At 37.8% G+C, this 19,362-nt stretch overlaps 1 protein-coding gene and 1 long non-coding RNA gene across 2 annotated transcripts in view; one reads left to right on the top strand and one right to left on the bottom strand.

Moving 5' to 3' along the window:
• The window catches only part of TNIP3 (TNFAIP3 interacting protein 3), a 96,002-nt gene that overhangs the window by 66,315 nt on the left and 10,325 nt on the right, over positions 1-19,362 (top strand). Inside the window, exons 8-13 of the mRNA XM_033856723.2 lie at positions 1,368-1,496; positions 6,032-6,151; positions 9,043-9,168; positions 13,232-13,282; positions 14,417-14,515; positions 17,402-17,462. Of these exons, the coding sequence (XP_033712614.2) occupies positions 1,368-1,496; positions 6,032-6,151; positions 9,043-9,168; positions 13,232-13,282; positions 14,417-14,515; positions 17,402-17,462 (586 nt within the window). The remainder of the gene's footprint in view (positions 1-1,367; positions 1,497-6,031; positions 6,152-9,042; positions 9,169-13,231; positions 13,283-14,416; positions 14,516-17,401; positions 17,463-19,362) is intronic.
• On the bottom strand, positions 6,039-18,287 carry LOC141278749 (uncharacterized). The gene is made up of 3 exons (XR_012331892.1): positions 18,222-18,287; positions 11,147-11,244; positions 6,039-6,233 (listed from the first exon to the last, which is right to left on the bottom strand). It is a non-coding gene; the product is annotated as an uncharacterized lncRNA (long non-coding RNA).

Genomic DNA, 19,362 nt, shown 5'->3' on the forward strand with positions numbered 1-19,362 from the left:
AGAACTAGAAGGTGGCCATTGAGGTGATGGCCTCTCTTAAAATAGATTCCCGGTTTTACTTTTAGTTATGGGACTACATGGATTTGTAGAAAATGGGAGGAGGCCCTTGAGCTCTAATGGCCTCTCATTTTTTCAGGCATGTTAGGAAAGAACGAGAAGGGTAGATTTTCTCAGGTGAAGTCTTGTGACTAATATTGTGATGCAGCAGCTGTATTTTAAAACATGCATAAATCTTAAGGCAATGTCACCAATCAGTGCATCCATCATCAGTTCAGGTTCCCTTCCTTGCTTAGCAACTCCCTTTCTGCCATGTAAGAGTCCCTTTCGGTTCCATTTACATGCAGCACAGGAATCATGGTAATTTCTTCCCTATGCAGTTGGGACCATTTTCTTGTGGAAATAATTTTCTCTTAAACTATGCTGAGTTAGAAAAAGATTGCTAAATTTTCTGTGTACACATGGACCTATTCTGTTTAAACAAAGGCAAAGAGAAGTGTTTTCACTTGTAAAGAAAACGACTCACCTAAAGTAGATTTCTTTAATCATTGTGATGGGAAATATTAGCTATTAAAATAATATACTTTAACGTATATCTTAGCTATTTCCTCATCTTGATTTACCTAAATTCCAGAATGTTTATTTTACTGGGTTAAAACTGCAGTCTCGTTAAAAATTCAATTCACTCCACAAAAAGTTTACTGTCCAGAATATAAAATTAAGAGATAGGAGGCAGATGTTGTCTGAATCCTGTTATTGTCTAAGCCACCAACCTTGCTTCAGTTACTTAAAACACTGGATTCCTTGAAGGTGATCTGAAAAGTGGAGGAGTGATGGCAGTTGGACTAGCTCATCTCTACCTTTTAAAAGTAATCATCAGAACAATACAGTGCTCTGAATAATTATCTGTGGTGAAATGTCTTATTGCCTGAGGTTTTATCTTTTATCCTCTTCTTTGTCTCTCACCAGTCCTGAATGATGCAGGATTGGGCTTTGAGATATTTGGTATTTTTTGTTGCAATGACACTTTGCATATTAGAACTTTCAGTTATTTTTAGTGAGTCACTCTTTCATCACCTTGTAAGAGCAAGTAGCTTTTTCTGCAGACCCATTTGACCCTTGAAAGTGAGGAGTGGGGATTTTGATAGCTTGTTCTGGGGTCGCAAAACGTAGTAGCAGTAAGGATAACATAAAGATTTCTTCTATCCTAATCCTGACCTCCACCCAGAGATTATTGCTCGAATGGAATGTTAAGTGAAAATCTAGCAGGTCCTGTTTTTTGTTTGTTTTTTATTTCAGAAGTATTCCTACAATATCATCTCATCTGAATTTTATTGATTTTGAATTTGTTTTCTTGCTTTCTACTTCAGAAGGAAAAGGAGAGCCTAAATGAAGAATTACATGAATTGAAGAGAGAGAATACGCTTTTGAAGGAAAAAATTGCTCTCGCAAGCCAGAAGAAGCAACACTTTGAATGTGAAATAAAACGCCTCAATAAGGTATCAGGCCAGGTGAAGCTGGAGAGATGAGAGGTTTCTGTATAAAGAGCACTTTCTGGGCTGAGGCTCACAGCAAAATCCACACTGCAATGCGGCTCGTCTCGGGGGCTTGCACGGAGGTCTCTGTAATTGCATAAATCACTCCTATCTGCTTCGTTCAGCCATACTTGGCTAAGAATTTTGGGGGGAATTCATGTCTCTGCAAAGAATTGTCATTAAAGAAAGAGATAAGGAGAAAGTATAGAAGAGAGTAAGAACTTTTTTTTTTTTTGGTAGATCAAAGAACCACATAAAGCAAGTGGGTGTTTGCGAATAGTAGCGTTATCTCTTGGTCAACCGCGAAAGTTTCCTGAGGAAAACAGGCTGCTCTTTAAAATCATCACTGTGGAGCTCCTGAGTGTAATACAGACTATATGGAAGCAAACTAAATGCCAAATCCAAAAATGAGATGGCGGCCTTCCTGAGAATAAGCCTAAAACTCACCTTTAATGGGGGGGTGGGGAGTAGTGTGTAGGTCTATTAAGAAAATGCTGGTGATTTAATGCCTTTGCTCCAACAACTATTCAAAGGAGCTACCTGTGAATTGCTGCAAAAGGACGACATGTAAGTGAGTGTGTGTGTGTGTGTGTGTGTGTGTGTGTGTGTGTGTTGTTTTAATGGACTAAACCTTAATTTTCTTGGGGGGAGGGATTGCTGACTTGTTCAGGGAAAAAAATTAAATCCTTTGCTGTTGACTTTTCCAAGAGCCACATCGTATGTGGACCGTAGTAATACGTAGTAATACATGGTTGAGTTGAGATAGTCATCTCTCAAGCTAGATATTTCTTGACCAAAGTAACAGAAATTATCTTCTAAAAAAAGAGCAGGTGGTTGACTGGCCTTAAACACGTGCTCAGTGCTTGCCTTTGGGACCGTGTGCCATCTTGTAGTTAAGTAGTGTTCAGAGGTGTAACTTAAATATCCCCAAAGCGTTAACTATATGCCTGTATGGTTGATAGGGTGCTTTACAAATGTGATGCTATGTTTGATCTGTTTATGGGGCAAGTTATTATTCAGGAGAAAATGAGAAATTGGAGACTGACTTCGTAAACCATGTACTTCTCTGTCGTTTAAGAGAGAAAAACAATGTTCAGAGATACAAGTTCAGGGCAAATGAATTTTCTGTCTTAATCACTGCTGGAAATCCTTCGCAAATGAATTAGAGGAACTGACATTAATTGAGATTATATTTGAAATCTCTCCCATTTTTGATATGTTATTACTTATCAGTCTTCTTCTGTTCTCTATTTCTATAAATGTAGGCACAAGGATATAAAGCCTGTAGAAATTAAAACAGCCGAGAACTCTGTGTTTTACTCAAACCCATGTAATAACCTTCATTTTTGTGTAGGTGTGTTTATAGAAAATCTTTTTTAATTAGTAAAAACTTTAAAAATCATGATTATAATCATAAAATCCCAATGAGAAAAATTAATTTGAGTAAAATTCAGAGCTTGTCATCTTCTCAAAGAGGATTTTTCTGGTTATCTTAATTAAAATTACATACTCCACTTCTAATATTTCCTGTTTTAATATTTCCTTGGAATTCATTGCATTCTAGTGTATGCATAATGTCTCATATTTATTATCTTAATTGTTTCCTGTCTCCCAGTCTTGATTGTAAGCTCCATGTGGGCAGGATATTTGCAGGGCAGATTTCTCTCCTAGGCAAGGTGGACACAGTATTGAGGGCCCACAATACTTATAGTGGCCCATTAATATGCTTAATTTCTCTTAAAGTCAGAGGAAAAATACTAAAGTATGAGGTTGAAAATATATTTTCATATTAACATATTCATCTTTGTAAGAATGCAATTATAATATATAATTTTACTACATATTTATTTGGAGGAAGGGACTCACAAAGACAACAGTCATAATGGGGCCCTGAGTTTCTCTATTTTGTTCACTGCTACATTCCAAGTGCCTAGAACAGGGCCTTGCTCATAGTATGTTCTTAAATATTTGTTGACTGGATGAATGGATGAAGTAACTAATTAATGTAATTTGCTGGTACATAATATGTTCAGTAGCCAATTTTGGCCCTGAGATTCATGTTTTAATAGGCATAACACATTACTTATGAGTAGTAAGAAAAAATAAAAGGTACTTCAAGCCAGAAAAGATTTCATCTCACACATCTATACCTTCAACTGTCACTTTAAAAACATAGATAGAAAGTGATGAGCTATAAAGAGATTTTTTTTTCTCATTTAGTGCAAAGAGATTTTTTTCTCATTTAGGTTTTTTCTCATTTAGTATTAGTGTCTAATGAAATGTAAGAAATTATTATTTTACAGTATAGATTTTTCTTCTGTTCTCTTTTACCACTGTAATAAATAGAAGTTACTCAAAATGATGATTTGGGTAGCTAATTGTGTGCACCATTCATTACAGCGTGGAAATTTGGGGTCCACCCCGCTTGCACAAACCCACTGCCTGCTGACCCGGTCTCAGCAGAAATTGGTAGCATGTCACCTTAGCAATTAACATATGGTTTTCAGAAGTTCACACAACTATGTGTACTGAATTTTACTTATTTGCTTTGAGGGAGATACCTAAGGGCATTGTTTTCATCAGGTTCTTGACAGAGAAGCCAGATGTTTGATCAAAGTGAGAGAAATTACCTGAGGCTAGTCAACCAGGGCCACCCATGGGCAAAACTGATGTGTCTGACATCTTGCCATTGTGAGATGGGTAGATCTGTTTAGTATATCTGTGCTTATGGTAAACTGCTGCTCTAGAGTAGGTTACAGGTGTTTGTTCAAAGAAGTTGGAAAACCCCAAGATGGAATAAATGTCTACTAGACTCGCCTTTCGTTTATGACTCATTTGCAAAATTTCTAGAAGTCTGAATAGCATGAAAGGTAGATCAGAAAATTCAGATATTACAAAACCTACAAAAGTAGTCTATTCATAGCTGTAGGATATAGAACCAGCATATTTGATTATCTTGACTCACTTGGTTTACCCCACCCTAGATTCTATTACTAGTGACACATGTTTTAAAAATATAACTATTATGATAATTCCTAGAACTATGTAGCTTAGCAATAAATTCTAACAAAACATAAATTATTAAACAACTTCTGTTGTCTAATAATTCTTGGAGGAAGAAAAAAGTTCTTGTTTTTCTTACAACTTCCTGAAAAATGATATTTACATCAGGCTAGACTATAAGACATTCTATTAGGAAACTTCTAATCTTAACTATGCATATTTAAGACCTTAAATTTGCTTTTCTTTTCTATCCTTATGACCATATTGTGTAGTAATGCAGGGAAGTGAGTTACTAATAGAATCATCAAATGAACACCATCGAAGCTACTAAAGAAATACAGAGGCAGTAAAGTCTTGGAGCTTTGGAAGTGAACCTTTCTATTTGTGTAGAGGACTCATTTGATAATGAGCAAGTAGTCACATTGTGTGTGGGCTCTGAAACCACAACAGGATGAGGTATGTTCTGTCACAGTTTTTGGCGGCCGTTTTATTTAACTCATCATGAGCCCAAAGTCTTCAGAATAGAGACAGTGTCTTTCATATAATCTGAAAAAGTATAGTATATGTAAGAGTGCCATGGAATTATGAGTAAGGATGATGATCTGGTTGGCAAATCTAAGTGTCTCTTATTTGCTTCACTTCCTCACCCCACGGTGAAAACACCAAGTTGTACTGCATGTCAAGAAAGCAGAGCACTCTCTCCACCCTCTAGTGGGTTAGTGGGTGTTTTATTGGAGAATAATTATGACTGTGTCTAGGCCAAGGCATGTCATGCTAAAGGAGTACAGAGCAGAGCCGTACAACAATGGATAATGAATCTGCCTGGGTTCCCATTTATGTGAGTTTCCCTCTCTCCTGTAAGGGACATGGTTATATAGCAGAAATATATCATTCAAAATGTCATCTGATGGGGATATATGTATATGTGTAGCTGATTCACTTTGTTATAAGCAGAAACTAACACACCATTGTAAAGCAATTATGCTTCAATGAAGATATATTTTTTAAATGTCATCTGAGAGCAGGAACGGCAGCTTTTGAGGAATGCAGATTCTCAGGCCCTGCTTCGAGATATACTGATTCAGGATCCTTGGAGGCAATGCCCAGGCGTGGGCATGTTTGCTACCTCTCCGGGTGATTCTGATGCTCCCTGAAGTTCGAGCCTTATTGATGGAGCATATATTTGACTGAAGCAGACTCTAGAGAAAGGCTATGTATCTGTTTTCCACTCATGGTTGGCTAGGTGGAAGGATCTCTAACACCAAAGCCTTCTCAAGTAACAATGAGAGTTGAATAACATAAGCACCATCATGGAGAAAAGATGGAGATTCTGAAAAAAAAAAATGCATATATGAAGAAAGTTACTCAGTGATGAAGGTAGCATTAAAAATGAAATTCTACCTTATGAGTGCACTTGAGATGACTGTAGGAATTGTAGAGAAATTCGTATGATGTGGCAACTCTCAGGTCAACAGTGTGCTTATCTTATAACACAGGCTCTTCAGGATGCCTTGAAAATGGAGTGTTCTTCATCTCCTGAGGATTGTTTGCGGAAGTCTGAAATGGAGTGCAGCCGTGAGGAGATGAGGACAGAAATGGAAGTTCTCAAACAGCAGGTGAGAAGTTGAAAGTGGAGCGGTCATGTGGAGAACTTAGGGCCCATTGTTCATGCTGCTTTAGCCATTTCTGGAAGTCCTCCTATTCAAAACATGTCAAAGGTTTTTGCATGTATTTTAATTAGAATTACCTAATTTTAAAGCTTTATGGGAAAATATAGATCAGCTAGTCCAACTCTAGAGAAAAAAAAGAGAAAAAAAAAGAGAAAATTGAGTTTCAGATGGATTAAGTGGCTCGCCCAAGATTATACACTTAAAAAGGGGGCATGCTAATTAACCTTTTAGTGAAATTCTATTAGCACTGGGTCTAGAGGGTTTCATGTAGACATGATTTATTTTGAAGACACTATTAACCCAAACTCTGGACCTTTTCAGAAAATGGTAGCAGCCGGGCTATTATTCTGTAGCTGCAGGCCTCTGGGCTTTTGAACAATGAGGGCAGTTTTAAAGGGAATACTCTGCACTGGTCATAGTCACTGAAGAGCCAGGTCTGTTCATCTATCCCTGCATACAGATGGCACTACCTAGGAATTTCCTGATGTACAATGGTTTCCTCCTCCTAACTCACCCAGCTTCACTCACTGTTTCCAAGTGCACAGCAAGAGTAAAGGATGCTCTCTCTAAGCTCCTGCATGCACCAGCAACACAGGGCTGTGGGGATATAGCACTGCCTAAACTACTTGAGGCTAATTTTAGTTCACCCAGCTGGAGCTGGCTTAGCTGAGGAGCCACCCATGCATATCACATCTCTTTTCCTGTAAGAGGTTAAATAAACTAATATAAGCAAAGGGCTGGAACAGTTCATAGCGATATTGATAAGTACAGGAAATATAGGAATTCCAATCCCAGAAGCACACATTGTCAGAAATATGTTAGCAATGGCAGGGGCAGGGGATAGGGTGACATAGAACAAAGAGCCGGGAAGTATTATTTTCTGATGCCCCTGGGTATGACTTGTTGGCTGTTTTGCTCTGAGCAAGTGCCAATTACAAGGATTCCTGATGCAATACAAGGAAGAATAGAACAATTGTGTTATTGTTGTTGTTGTTTACTTTATTGTTATTACTTCATAGGAAGTAACCTATCTATAAATCTAAAAAATTCAGAGCATTTGACATAAAGTTGGATTTTCTCTTCTATCAACTCAGTTTGAAATAATCTGCTTCATTACATTCAGGATCAAATATAGAGCTTGAAAATAGACCCATGGAAAGAATAAGTGCATAATCAGAGTGTTAAAACTGCCAAATTCTCATCCCCTAAAGTACCACTGGCTCTAGCCAGGATTCCTCTGAAAAAGGTACTGCTTACGTTCAGACACCTGAGTCATCTTCAGTGCTCCCGTATAATGTACACCTCATGCGAGAGAGTTGTTCTTACACGTGTTTACAGTAAAGGTTTAATTCGTATTTGATACAGACAATGGCAGGTATTCTTCTTCTCATAAACCCCAAGAGTAGACCAGAATCCGTCTCCTTCGTTTCTGTATGGCCCTTTTGCTAGCTTTCGGCATTCACATTTTAACTGTGCACATTTCTAATTGGGTACCCACAATCATTACATCACCAAGTGCTGCGTGAAACCCTAAAGGATTTAAATTCACAAAGAAACTGAGCTCGAATCTTGGCCATCTAAGTGCTGAAATCGCTATCAGTGTTGTGTTTGATAAAGAGCGTCCATCTGTTCTAATCAGATGGACTTCTCCCACTTCAGATGCCTCTGGTAATTATTTACAGAGCATTGGTTTAACTGTGTCTGGATTTGAACCTCAGCTCTCAACTAAAAAAAAAAAAAAAACCACCCCAAAACAAAATATCAGATTGGCTGGGTATAGTTCCCTTGCAACCTTCTGGTGAATAAAGCCTTGAAATTAAATATGTCTATCTGTATCTAGATCCATGTAAAATATTTAATTCCCCCCCCTTGCCTATTACATTTTGTTCTATTATTATTGACTTAAAATTGATAATCCTGTAGTTAAAATTTGTTGCACTGTTGCTGATGGTGGTGCAATGTGCATTAACTTTAATAGACGAAATCTAGCTACTAGGTTCCCATGTAAGTCGTAGTTTAAATCTGGTTTTAGAGGAAATCCTTTGCTTCATTTCTTAAGCTTCATTTGTTTTCATAACTCCACATTCTAGTCTCCAAGCCATCAGCCAACACTACGCCAATTAAAACAACAATAATTAAATCTGGTTTGGGGGGCTTTGTTTTGATTACTTTTCTGGAATATTTGGAGTACCTCTTGAGAGGCATTCCACTAGAATGTTACTCTTTTTTATGATATACTCCCACAATTACTTATAAAGGCCAACTCTGGTGAATATCTTTCAATAAACATGCTTTGCTCTCCCACATACATGAGCCTTTCATTTCTATCTTGTGCTAAACTTATAATTTATATTTAGAAACTTTGGCATGTCAGTATTTAGTGGCTTCACTTAGCAGCTATTGTCAGTAAACTGTCTTTCAGAACTTCAAGCAGTATTTATACATCAAAGCCTTGTTTTAGAGATGGATGATTTGCTCCAAAACAGTGAAACTTAACACTGATGGGGTGGGAGGAGCAAGACTTCATCACAACAATGGAATATGCAATAAAAAATCGGGGAGGGGAATTATTTTCAAAATATCCATGTTATTACTTTATTTATGAATTTCTGATATATGCTCAAGGAGAAAAAAGTTGAGAACTGCCATTATAAACAAAGTGAAAGGTAAAATTATAGTCATATGTATCAAGATAGAGCCCCACCATAAAGAAATATTCATGAAAAGAGGACGGAATGTCTCAGATTGGACAAACCCAGATAGCACCTCTCCAGAACTCATTTAAATGGCTTAAGAGAAAAGGAAGCTAGCAGTAACAGTAAGTTAATATTTCCTAGGTGCAAATATACGAAGAAGACTTCAAAAAGGAGCGGTCAGACCGAGAAAGACTTAGTCAAGAAAAAGAGGAGCTACAGCAAATTAATCAAACTTCTCAAACCCAGTTGAACAGGCTGAATTCTCAGGTATAAGTCCAATAATCTTTGCCAGCACGTATGTATTTTATTTTTATTTTCTCATTTAAAAATCTAGACATTTTGGCTTCTGTTAATTGCTGTTGGATTTTTTTTTCTTTTTTGAGAGATTAGCACCTGGGATGAAATCATTCTTAAACAATCTTGTAAAGAGATGAAAATGACTAGAGATTTCTTTCATCTTAAGTATATTAAGGAGTTTTCCAAGAAATTGGATTCCAAAGTCTTTTATAAAATCCAATTCTTTTGATCTTTTTCTCATAATATTTATCTTGGTAGAATGGGAGTTGGAACTACCTAGCACTCAAATTCAAAGCCAAAACACTCTAGTACAGTGAAGTTGTTTCTAAATTCTTATCATTTTCTTTGAAGGGCTATGTTGGAATGTTCCTGTCTTCTAAAAACATACATACTAAATGTCATTTATATACCTAGTGAAACCAAGAATTTTGTTCAGTGGTTTCCCAGATTTAAAGTAACTGGAGTGCTCTCAAGGAAGCCAGATAATGTTAACCACTTTATTAGAATAGAATATTAAATGTAAGCATACTAAAATTAGGTGCAATAGAATTTATTAAACATAGACTCGGGAATTTGCCATGATGGGTAATTATTGATGTTAATGAGGGAAATGTAGCTAACACAAATTTGGCTTAAGAAAAAACAATGAATCACGAAATTTTTAATTTGCAAAATTATGCAGTGTTTTTCAATAAATAAGGAATTGTTGTGGGACAGGCTGTGACAGCTCTGTAGCTTTAAGATTCTTAGTCTTAGAAGAGATTTTAAACTCTTTGTCATCGCCTTCTTCCTAATACAAAGTAGATTGTCAATTAAATTTAGTTTCTTCTTTGACATCTTTTTTAAGGATTAACTTTAAATCCCTAGTTTTACATGGAGAATTATTTGGCAGAACCATTTCCTTTCTAAGAAACTGGAAGGAATAAAATAACGGTAAAAATATAATACAATGTTTTTCTGAAAATAATTCATGCAACATACTTTTACAACAGTGGGTGAGAAAAAGTTCTGATCGTTCTTGGTGAGAAAATCACTGTCTCAATTTGTATGCCTTACATGCAAAGCTGCCTTAATTTTTTTGAAGTTGTCACTGCACAAATCATTTTAGTTCCTGCCGTATTTTAATTTTATTCATTCTACTACATTAAATTCAGATTGATGATAAATATTTGTCTAGACTGGCAATGTTCTTGCCTTTATAAAGGCTGTAGTACAGCCAGAAACACACAACCAGATACTTACATTATAGACTATAATTCACAGTAATTTTCATTCCCGTGTTATCTGTAATTTTTGATTGATATCAAAAAATAAATGTATTGTCTAATTACAGTACAGTATAACTGCTTATGAACTAGGGGAGGATCCTAGTGATATGCTAAAACTATCAAAATTTTCTTTATAATGATAATCCAAGCATTCATTCTTCAAAAGTTTCATTTACTCAGGTGAAAGGAAGACAGAATTCACCGGATGTAATAGATGGTTTAACAATCTATGTTAAATGTATTAACAGCAGATTAAATGCCATGTTAGAATAGGCATTACCTTATTTGAGTAGCGTATTACCAGTGGTCCAAACGGACCACTTGACCAAAGGAATTTTTAGGTCAAATCGATCTGCCACTAGTTGCTTACATACCAGAGTTTATTCTTCCTATCACGAAGGACATTTTAAGGCAGTGACTGGTAAAACAGTCAGTGTGGTGAAGTGAAAGATACTTAGGAGATATTTAAGGATAAAAGCCCGATGTTCATGCCTGCTTTGACCATCAGTGAGGACCTTGGGCAAATATTCAACCTTTCTTCTCTTCATCTGTAAAATGACAAAGTTGGAGTAGGTGGTCTCTAAAATGTTTCTTATAACTCTAAAACCTCTGTCTCTAAAAATAGGTTGCTTAACCTCTCTTAGCATTCTCACCTGTAAAACATAGATAATGATACCTACCTCATGACTTCACAAAGTTGTTCTCAGGGTTAAGTGAAAAACAATCTATGCAGAAACATCTAGTTCAAGTAATGGCTCACAGGTATTTCATAAATAATCTGTTGGAAGGGAGAATTTTTAATAGTTTCATTTAGTTGTATAATTAGCCTGCCACATTCAGTGCCTCATAATCTAATTTTGATGCTTTCTTTCCGCAAGGCATTCTGCTATATGCTGTGAGGGAACTAAAAAATGATCCATTCTATTAAAAAACTCACAAGATAATGAGGGGGACATATATAGTCTGTCCTCATCATTTTTGCAGATTCCATTTTTGTGAATTTGCCTACTCACTAAAATATATTTGTCACCCCAAAATCAATTCTTGTGCCACCTTTAAGGTCACTTGTGAACTTGTACAGAGCAGCAAAATACTTGAGCTTCCTGACACACTTGTTCCCAGTGGAGGTCCAACAGTTGATGCTGTCTTCTTCTTTCAGATCTCATACTGTAAAAAGTGTCCTTTTCATGGTCTATATAGTGCCACATTTTTCACATATTTGTGCTTTTTGGTGGTGATTTCACTTTTTTTTAATAAATTTATTCTATTTTAATTTTGGCTGCGTTGGGTCTTCGTTGCTGCATGCGGGCTTTCTCTAGTTGTGGCGAGCGGGGTCTACTCTTCGGTGTGGTGCACGGGCTTCTCATTGTGGTGGCTTCTCTTGTTGCAGAGCATGTGCTCTAGAGCACAGGCTCAGTAGCTGTGGCCCATGGGCTTAGTTGCTCTGCGGCATGTGGGATCTTCCCGGACCAGGGCTCGAACCCGTGTCTCCTGCATTGGCAGGTGGATTCTTAACCACTGCACCACCAGGGAAGCCCCCAGTGATTTCATTTTTTTAAAATGGCCCCCAAGCATAGTGCTGAAGTGCTGTCCAGTGTTCCTGAGCACAGGAAGGCTGTGATGTGCCTAATGGAGAAAAGGCATGTGTCAGATAAGCTTCATTCAGGGATGAATATAGCGCTATTGGCCATGAGTTCCATGTTAATGGATCTATAATATTTATTAAATGAGGTGTCTTTAAAAGAACACACATAAAACAAAATTATGTATTGATTTATTTACAAAAATGGCATGACCAGAAGCTGGTAGGAACCTAAGCCTGCATTTCCCTGGGAGAATGGTGCAGTGTTTGCTACTTCAGTATTCACAGTGACTTTATAGAGCATAACTACCATGAATCATGAGAACTGACTGTACATAGTACACATTAGACTATAAAAAGTCATATAGTAAATGTAAAATGCTATCTATATGGGAGGACCAAAGGAGAGAATAATTCTGATAGGTAGGACTTGGAAAGGTATCATACAGTAGGGGACATTTGACCTTGCTTTATAGGGATATAGGGATGACAATAGCATTACTAAAGAGTCCAAAGAAAACCAGCTTTCCCTAGATGTGTCAGATGTTGGGGGAACCCAGCATAGGTGACTCTGCTGGATGAGGTTGGGCCTCAAATAGTGAGAAGCATGAAGTGTAGCAGTGTGCCTTTGAACAAGTTACTCAGCATCTCATGCCTTAGTGACCTCGTCTGTAAAACAGGAATAATAATGTTAAGTATCACATAGGGGTATTGGGAAGATTGAATGTGAGTTATTAAGTGTAAAGCACTTAGATCACTGACTGGCATGTATTAAGTGCATATGCAACTTTTAAAATTTATTGTGGAAGCCTTTGACTGTACAATTGACCAATTCCAATTACATTCAATAAGCAGTAGAAGCTGTTTCTATATCCATATCTATGTCTATATCTATATTTATAGCTAGAACTAAATACATCAACCTAAAACTGAGAATTATAATGGCCCCAACAAATTGGAATAACAATTTTAAACTATCCAACTTTCCAAACTTCATTTGGGAATTTCAAGATAGAACCAGTGCCTGTCTGAAAAATCCAAAACTCAGCTATTTTCGTTGGCATGACTGTTATCAGTGCTTCACCCCCTTGATTTCTGAGTAGATCACTGCCCTCTGGGCCAAGAGTAGCTTTAGAACATTTGAGCTCTTTCTGATATACAAATGCCTTTGTTTTGTCCACAGATAAAAGCTGGTCAGATGGAGAAAGAAAAACTAGAAAGGCAATTAAAACAGGTATGTTGATCCTTACTGAAATTCACCAGCCCTCTTGTCGTGGTTTTTTTTTTTTTTTTTTTTTTTTTTTTTTGCAGTACGCGAGCCTCTCACTGTTGTGGCCTCTCCCGTTGAGGGGCACAGGCTCCGGACGCGCAGGATCAGCGGCCATGGCTCACGGGCCCAGCCGCTCCGCAGCATGTGGGATCCTCCCGGACCGGGGCACGAACCCGTGTCCCCTGCATCGGCAGGCGGACTCTCAACCACTGTGCCACCAGGGAAGCCCAACCTCTTGTCGTGTTTGAAATTCCAACTTTAAGTTTTACACATTTATTCCCAAATACAGCAGGTCCTCATGGTCCCAATTGAAGGCATTTTCAAACTCTGGTACAGATGGCCTAGGACAACTCATGCTTTTCATTGTCAACTAAAATGTCAGTGGAGAGTTAATGCTTAGGTACCCCCAAGGCCTCTCAACCCTAACACTCATGAAAAGCACATGTTACAGAACACGTTTTTACAGTAGCACAAGCTTCAGTGTGTGTTCATGCAAACAGAGATTTCTTCATAGACTCACAAACACCTGGGAAATATATTTCCTTGGTATTTCTTGCAGTTGCTTCCACAACAGTGGAAAACTACGTCAAAGACTTGTGCCTTCTTTTGAGAAAGTAGAGTATCTTCTTGGGTATTGGAGCATTCTAGTCCATTGGTTCGCTAGTAGCCTTAAGGAATGTATATTGTTTCTCTTAATTCCTAATTTCCTCTCTGGACTTTAGTTATGTCATCAGTGTCTCCGGCTGCAGTTTAAGAAAATTTACTTTATGGCTTAAAGGCTGGTTCTTCTTAAGCAAGGACTCTGTGAAGATAACTCAGAGACACAAAGTTAACTCTACATACATTTTCAAGTGTTTCTAATTTCTTCAACATGGAAAAGTAGCTACAGCTTCACCTTCAGTAAAATTTGGCCTGTGAGCTTCATCTGTATCGGTCCAGAGTCTGCATTGACGGGCCTCCTATCTTGAATTTGTATTATGCCAGATTTAGGCTAAACCTTAAGATTTTAACCAAACCTTGTGGTTGTATAAAACAAGTGTTGGTGTGCTTCCCCAATTTCACCCACTTCCCATGAACCAACAGCATTGTTCTCCTCAGATGTATTTCCTAACCAGTAACTACGGCTGGAATTTCCACCTACGGGATCCATGCGTACCGACAGGCCCTGGGGCGGTGCAGGATCTACAGAAGTACCCAGTAAGTAAGAGCTCTCATTGCAACAAATAAGTGCTTATATCTCTAATAAGTGCTAATATTCTCTTTTGGTAGAAATGATGTCTGTCTCAGGAATTTTGGCACATAATACTGTCTACATAAAGAGCCTCTATTTATCTCAGCCTCTAATTTGCAGAGTTACAGTGGTCTATGTACATTATAATTATCTTTGGGTCACTGTATCCATAGGACATATAGATAGGAATACATTAACTGAAAGGTATCGAATTGAGCTAAAATTCCAGGAACAAACATATAACACTTTATATGGGTCATTTTTAATGACATACCTGACTCTACCGAAAAGACATTTCCGTGTATAAAGAAAAGCAAAGTGAATACAGCAAAACAGTCTGGGTGATACCTTTTTCAGTTGTAGACTTATATTCAACTACTATGAATATTGCTACATCTGTGCAAAATAGTTTTGGACATTTTCCAGTTGAAAGCATCTTCTTAAAGGATCCAAGAAAAAGTGACCCACTTAAGTTGCTCTCTATGGCTGTCTACCCAAGCAAAATGAAGTGAACAGTGGAGCCATTAGTTGTGAGTGAAATTGCTTTGGACAGTCAACCTGAATAAGTCAGACCCAGAGCACCCTCCCTTTCCTTCTCAATAACAGTGTTCCACCCACCATCCCCCATGGTCTGGAAGTTTGTCTCTACCCTCTATTTTTGCCTACGTAGACAGAATCTTCATACAGGAAATAAATCATGCATTTTTCTGCATTTTGGATTGGCTCAGACAACCTCCTCCCCCTTAGTTATTATTAACTGTGTTTCTAATTAGGCAAAGAATCTGAGATTTTAAATCCTAGCAGGATTTTCCTAGCAGGACACTTAAGGAGTACATAGTTCTCCTAGTTGCCTGAAACTTCTCACACCTTTGTATTTGAGTGTGACTCAGAAGCCCTTTTCCCAAGGGAAGAGATAATGACTCTTTGGGTGGTGGAAGGAAGGATGTCAGAATTTAATGAGCATCTCTTAGTTGACCCTGGTGTGACACAGCATACAGCTGAGAATTTGGTTCTTTTTGTGTTGTTGTTGGTTGCTTCTTCTGTCTGCTCTCCCTCCTCCATTTTCTTTTTTCTTTACCCGTTTGCTTACTTTTTACTTTTCACTAGAAACGTTTCTGGGAATCTCCAAACACAGCTATCATTCTGTATTTTTTTCAGAATGTAGAAGGAAATTAATATTGTGGGAAACAAAGAGATAGAAATTTACTAAGGAGTTTAGTTGTCTGCAGGTTAGGGAATTGGGGGAAATACTCTCGTGGAAGGTTAACTATAAATCCAAGGACTCATTCAAGTTTGCCTACAAGTAAAAATGACTGTTTTCTTCAAATCTTTGTTTGTGGAAAAAAGGCAGAAGTTCACCTACTATAAAAGCTCATCAGACCTTTTCTATCAATTACAAGAGATAAGGCAGTCCCGATCACTTAAAATTATCACCAAATAAACATCTGTTTTTGAAACAAGATTCCACGCCATGTAACGACTACATTTTCAATCAGTATTCACTTAAACAAAATCTCAGTATAAGGAGAGAAATTACAGAAACTCCCAGAGTTCATTTTAAAAGAATATTTCATGTCTCATGCTTATTTCTAAGCCTGAATTAAAGCACATGCGATAGTGTTTGTAAAATTATGGTATAGTCACCTTCTTTTGGCAACTGTCCTGGAATATAAAACTGAGGCTCACGTCACTTATCCTATGTGTTATTTGAGACATCTAAAAATAAACGAGGAGATGAAAAACGGAGGTGATCTCATTTCCTCTTCTAGCTTTTTGTGGACCAAAAAGAGCCAGGAGCCTAGGTGTCTGAGTGAGGGTAAAGTGGGGTCAGGCAGTACCGAATGCAGCATTTCTTAGCATCTTAGATAATTGAACTCTTAGGCTACTTTCAGTGGTCTGGCAGCCCTGTAAAATGCCCCCATTGGCTCGTTGTTAGAGAAAATTCTCCTGAGTTATTTTCAGGTGGTAATTGGATAATAGAACAAAGGGCCTGTCTTCTCTGGGTCTTGGGGAGAAGGTAGAGGAAGCAGGAACAAGCATCTGGAGCAGGAAGACAGACCAACCTCCTTGGCAGGGAAAGCTGAGATTCCTCGGTTCTAAGTGGTTAAATACAAAGATTCTGGCCTTGGAACTGTATTTTGAAATTCAGGTCTATAGTTTATGATTTATTTCAATGCAATTTGTTTAACAGGTTTCCTGATGTTCAATGTCTAGCTGTTCTTAATTGGTGTAAATCTAGGAAAAAAAGCCCAAGAGAAAAAGCCAAGTCTACCCTCTCTTCTCACTGACTTTCTAGTCTAAACTAAGCAATTTAGAATAGTTTCTGCAGAGGAACAGTACAAAGGGAAAGATTTTCACTCCTTTACCATCCTGAGCCTCTATAAGCCATGTCCTCATGTAATGGCTTAGATTTCTTCCTTGAGCCACCAGAAAACATTAAACTTGTACATTGTTGTCTTGGTCTTCCTGTTGCCTCCTGTGCGAGGGTTTTATAAAGAGTATTGTTGATGATAAATTCTTCTGTTTTATTTACGGGCTATAGTAAGTTTTACAAAAGTCTTTATACTTCTGCACATATCCAAAACACATCTGGTTTAAAAAAAAAAAAGCCACAGTCGCAAAGTAGTAGACTTTCTGGCTGAACACAGAGTGGATTTAGGAGGGGGTAGGGAGATGGTAATAGTGATGAGGGAGATAAGAGGGGTGAGCAAGATTGGCCACAGGTCTGGGTAGAAACCCCTTTTGTGTTGCCTGCGTAACCAAAGCCACATAGGGTAGTTATATTTGTAACACACCACTATGTTTGGTTTGAAGCCCGTGTTGCTATAATAATGTTTTATTGTTCCACACAGCCAGACTGTCAGTGGTATGCTCCCGACCTGTTTCCGCCAGATGTGCAGGACAAGGCGAATGGTAAGACCGCAGCTGTATTGAGCATTCCTTCATGTTTACATTTTAATGGGCTCTTTTGGGGATGTTTACTCAACATACATTCACTCATACTCGGGGAGGACCCACTATAAAGTTGAGTTGCATACACAACTCTAATGTGATGCACCTGGGGTTAAATTGAACTCCTTCAGAAAAAGAAAATGTTCGAATGCAGAAATGCATGGATCTCAGTTCTGGCATCTGTTCCTATTCCATCTCAGAGTCAGTATTCCATCCGGGGTTAGAAATGAGAACTTCCAGCAGAGCTGCATTATAACAACAACAACAAAGTTCTGTGATTCTGCTGCAAAAGACAGATGCACATCCACTATTCCAGGTTGAGTTTGCTAGACAGATGTTTTAAATGTCACTGGCAGACAGACAGAGGAAACCAAAGGCTCAGAGCTGTGTTCCCTAATGACTAAGTGTCAGGCTCCAAGTTTAGGCCAGAGTTGCCCACAACGCCCACTTCTAAGTGTGCTGAGAAAAATGGAAAAGTCACCTACCAAGTACTCACAACTAAGAGTACTCTTTTACCTTATTTTTCTTTGGTTTACCATTCTCTTCTTTCTTTCCAGCATATGCTATACTTTCTACTGCTTGTTTCTCTGGTCTCATGAGGCCACCCAGGAGTGGGCTGAATAAACTGGGCTATAATTATAACCCCTTTTCTGTTTTCATCACATATAATCAGAAGTCAGCAATGTCTGCTGCATGTTTAACATTCCATATGACACATACCTGTGACTCTAAGTTGTTAATTTCCAGAGATTGGAATCTATCTACAAAAGCTGAAGAGGAGCCATGCTCCAATTTCAGGCCATACTTGGAATGTTATCTCATTTAGTTCAGATCTGAGGTCACAGAATTCTAGTGTTTAGTACAAGGAATCCATTATGGAGTGGAAGTAGAGAGCCGGGGATACCATATGTAATTTTCCAGTTGGGAACTTCACAAGTCCAAGGACTTTTCATGGTAGTCTGCGTAAATGGAGCCTCCTACAGTTGTGCAGCACACAACCTGGACAGCTGTACACAGCAGCACTGAGAGTGGCAAAGGCCATAGCTCACAGTAGCATTATGGAGAAGAAAGATAAAAAGTGAGAACTCTATAATAAAATGTCTAGGTATTTATCAGAAAACTGTAGGACTTTCTTTTTTCTTTTCTTTCTACTACTAATATAACCATTGGTTTTAATGAAGTTCTTGGGTTCCAGTCATAAAGGAGAGCTTTTAATAGAAAGGCATACTATTAACCACAATGATTGTTGCATAATGTCTGTGTTTCTGAAATACATTAGCTGAGTTGCCATCCAATTATAGTTTCCCATTTTATATTATATTGGTCTGGAATGAATATTAAAGATATTTTCTCCTGAGTTGGAGTTTAATCACTAGAAAATACAATTATGCAGTAGAGAAGTCGATAATATCATAAAGCCATTTATATATCACTATAGTATTCGTCCTGGACCAAAGTAATAGAAACTAACGATTATATAAAATAGGACTGAATTGTGATGATCTTCAAAAACTAAATAACATGCAAAAATATAATTTTATAGTCAGTGTGTGAGACCTACTGATTTTTGTCTACTTGGGAAGAAATATAAGAGCTCTGTGATGTATAAACATGTTGTGTGACAGGGTCTACAGATATAAAGCAAGTTTTATTATTATACCATTTTACAGATGAGGAAACTGAGGCTTGGAGAATTTAAGTAGCATGCCTAAATCACAGAGTTAGGAAGATTTAACCCCGGGATTAGATTCCAGGTATATAACACCTCAAAACCTGTGCTTGAATCATATCCTGTAGGGCCCTTGAAAAGCTACCTCTCTTACTATATTAAAACTCTCTAAAATGGTAGATATAAAAATGA

This window comes from Tursiops truncatus, chromosome 5 (assembly GCF_011762595.2).
Source record: "Tursiops truncatus isolate mTurTru1 chromosome 5, mTurTru1.mat.Y, whole genome shotgun sequence".
NCBI classification, from domain to species: Eukaryota; Metazoa; Chordata; class Mammalia; order Artiodactyla; family Delphinidae; genus Tursiops; species Tursiops truncatus.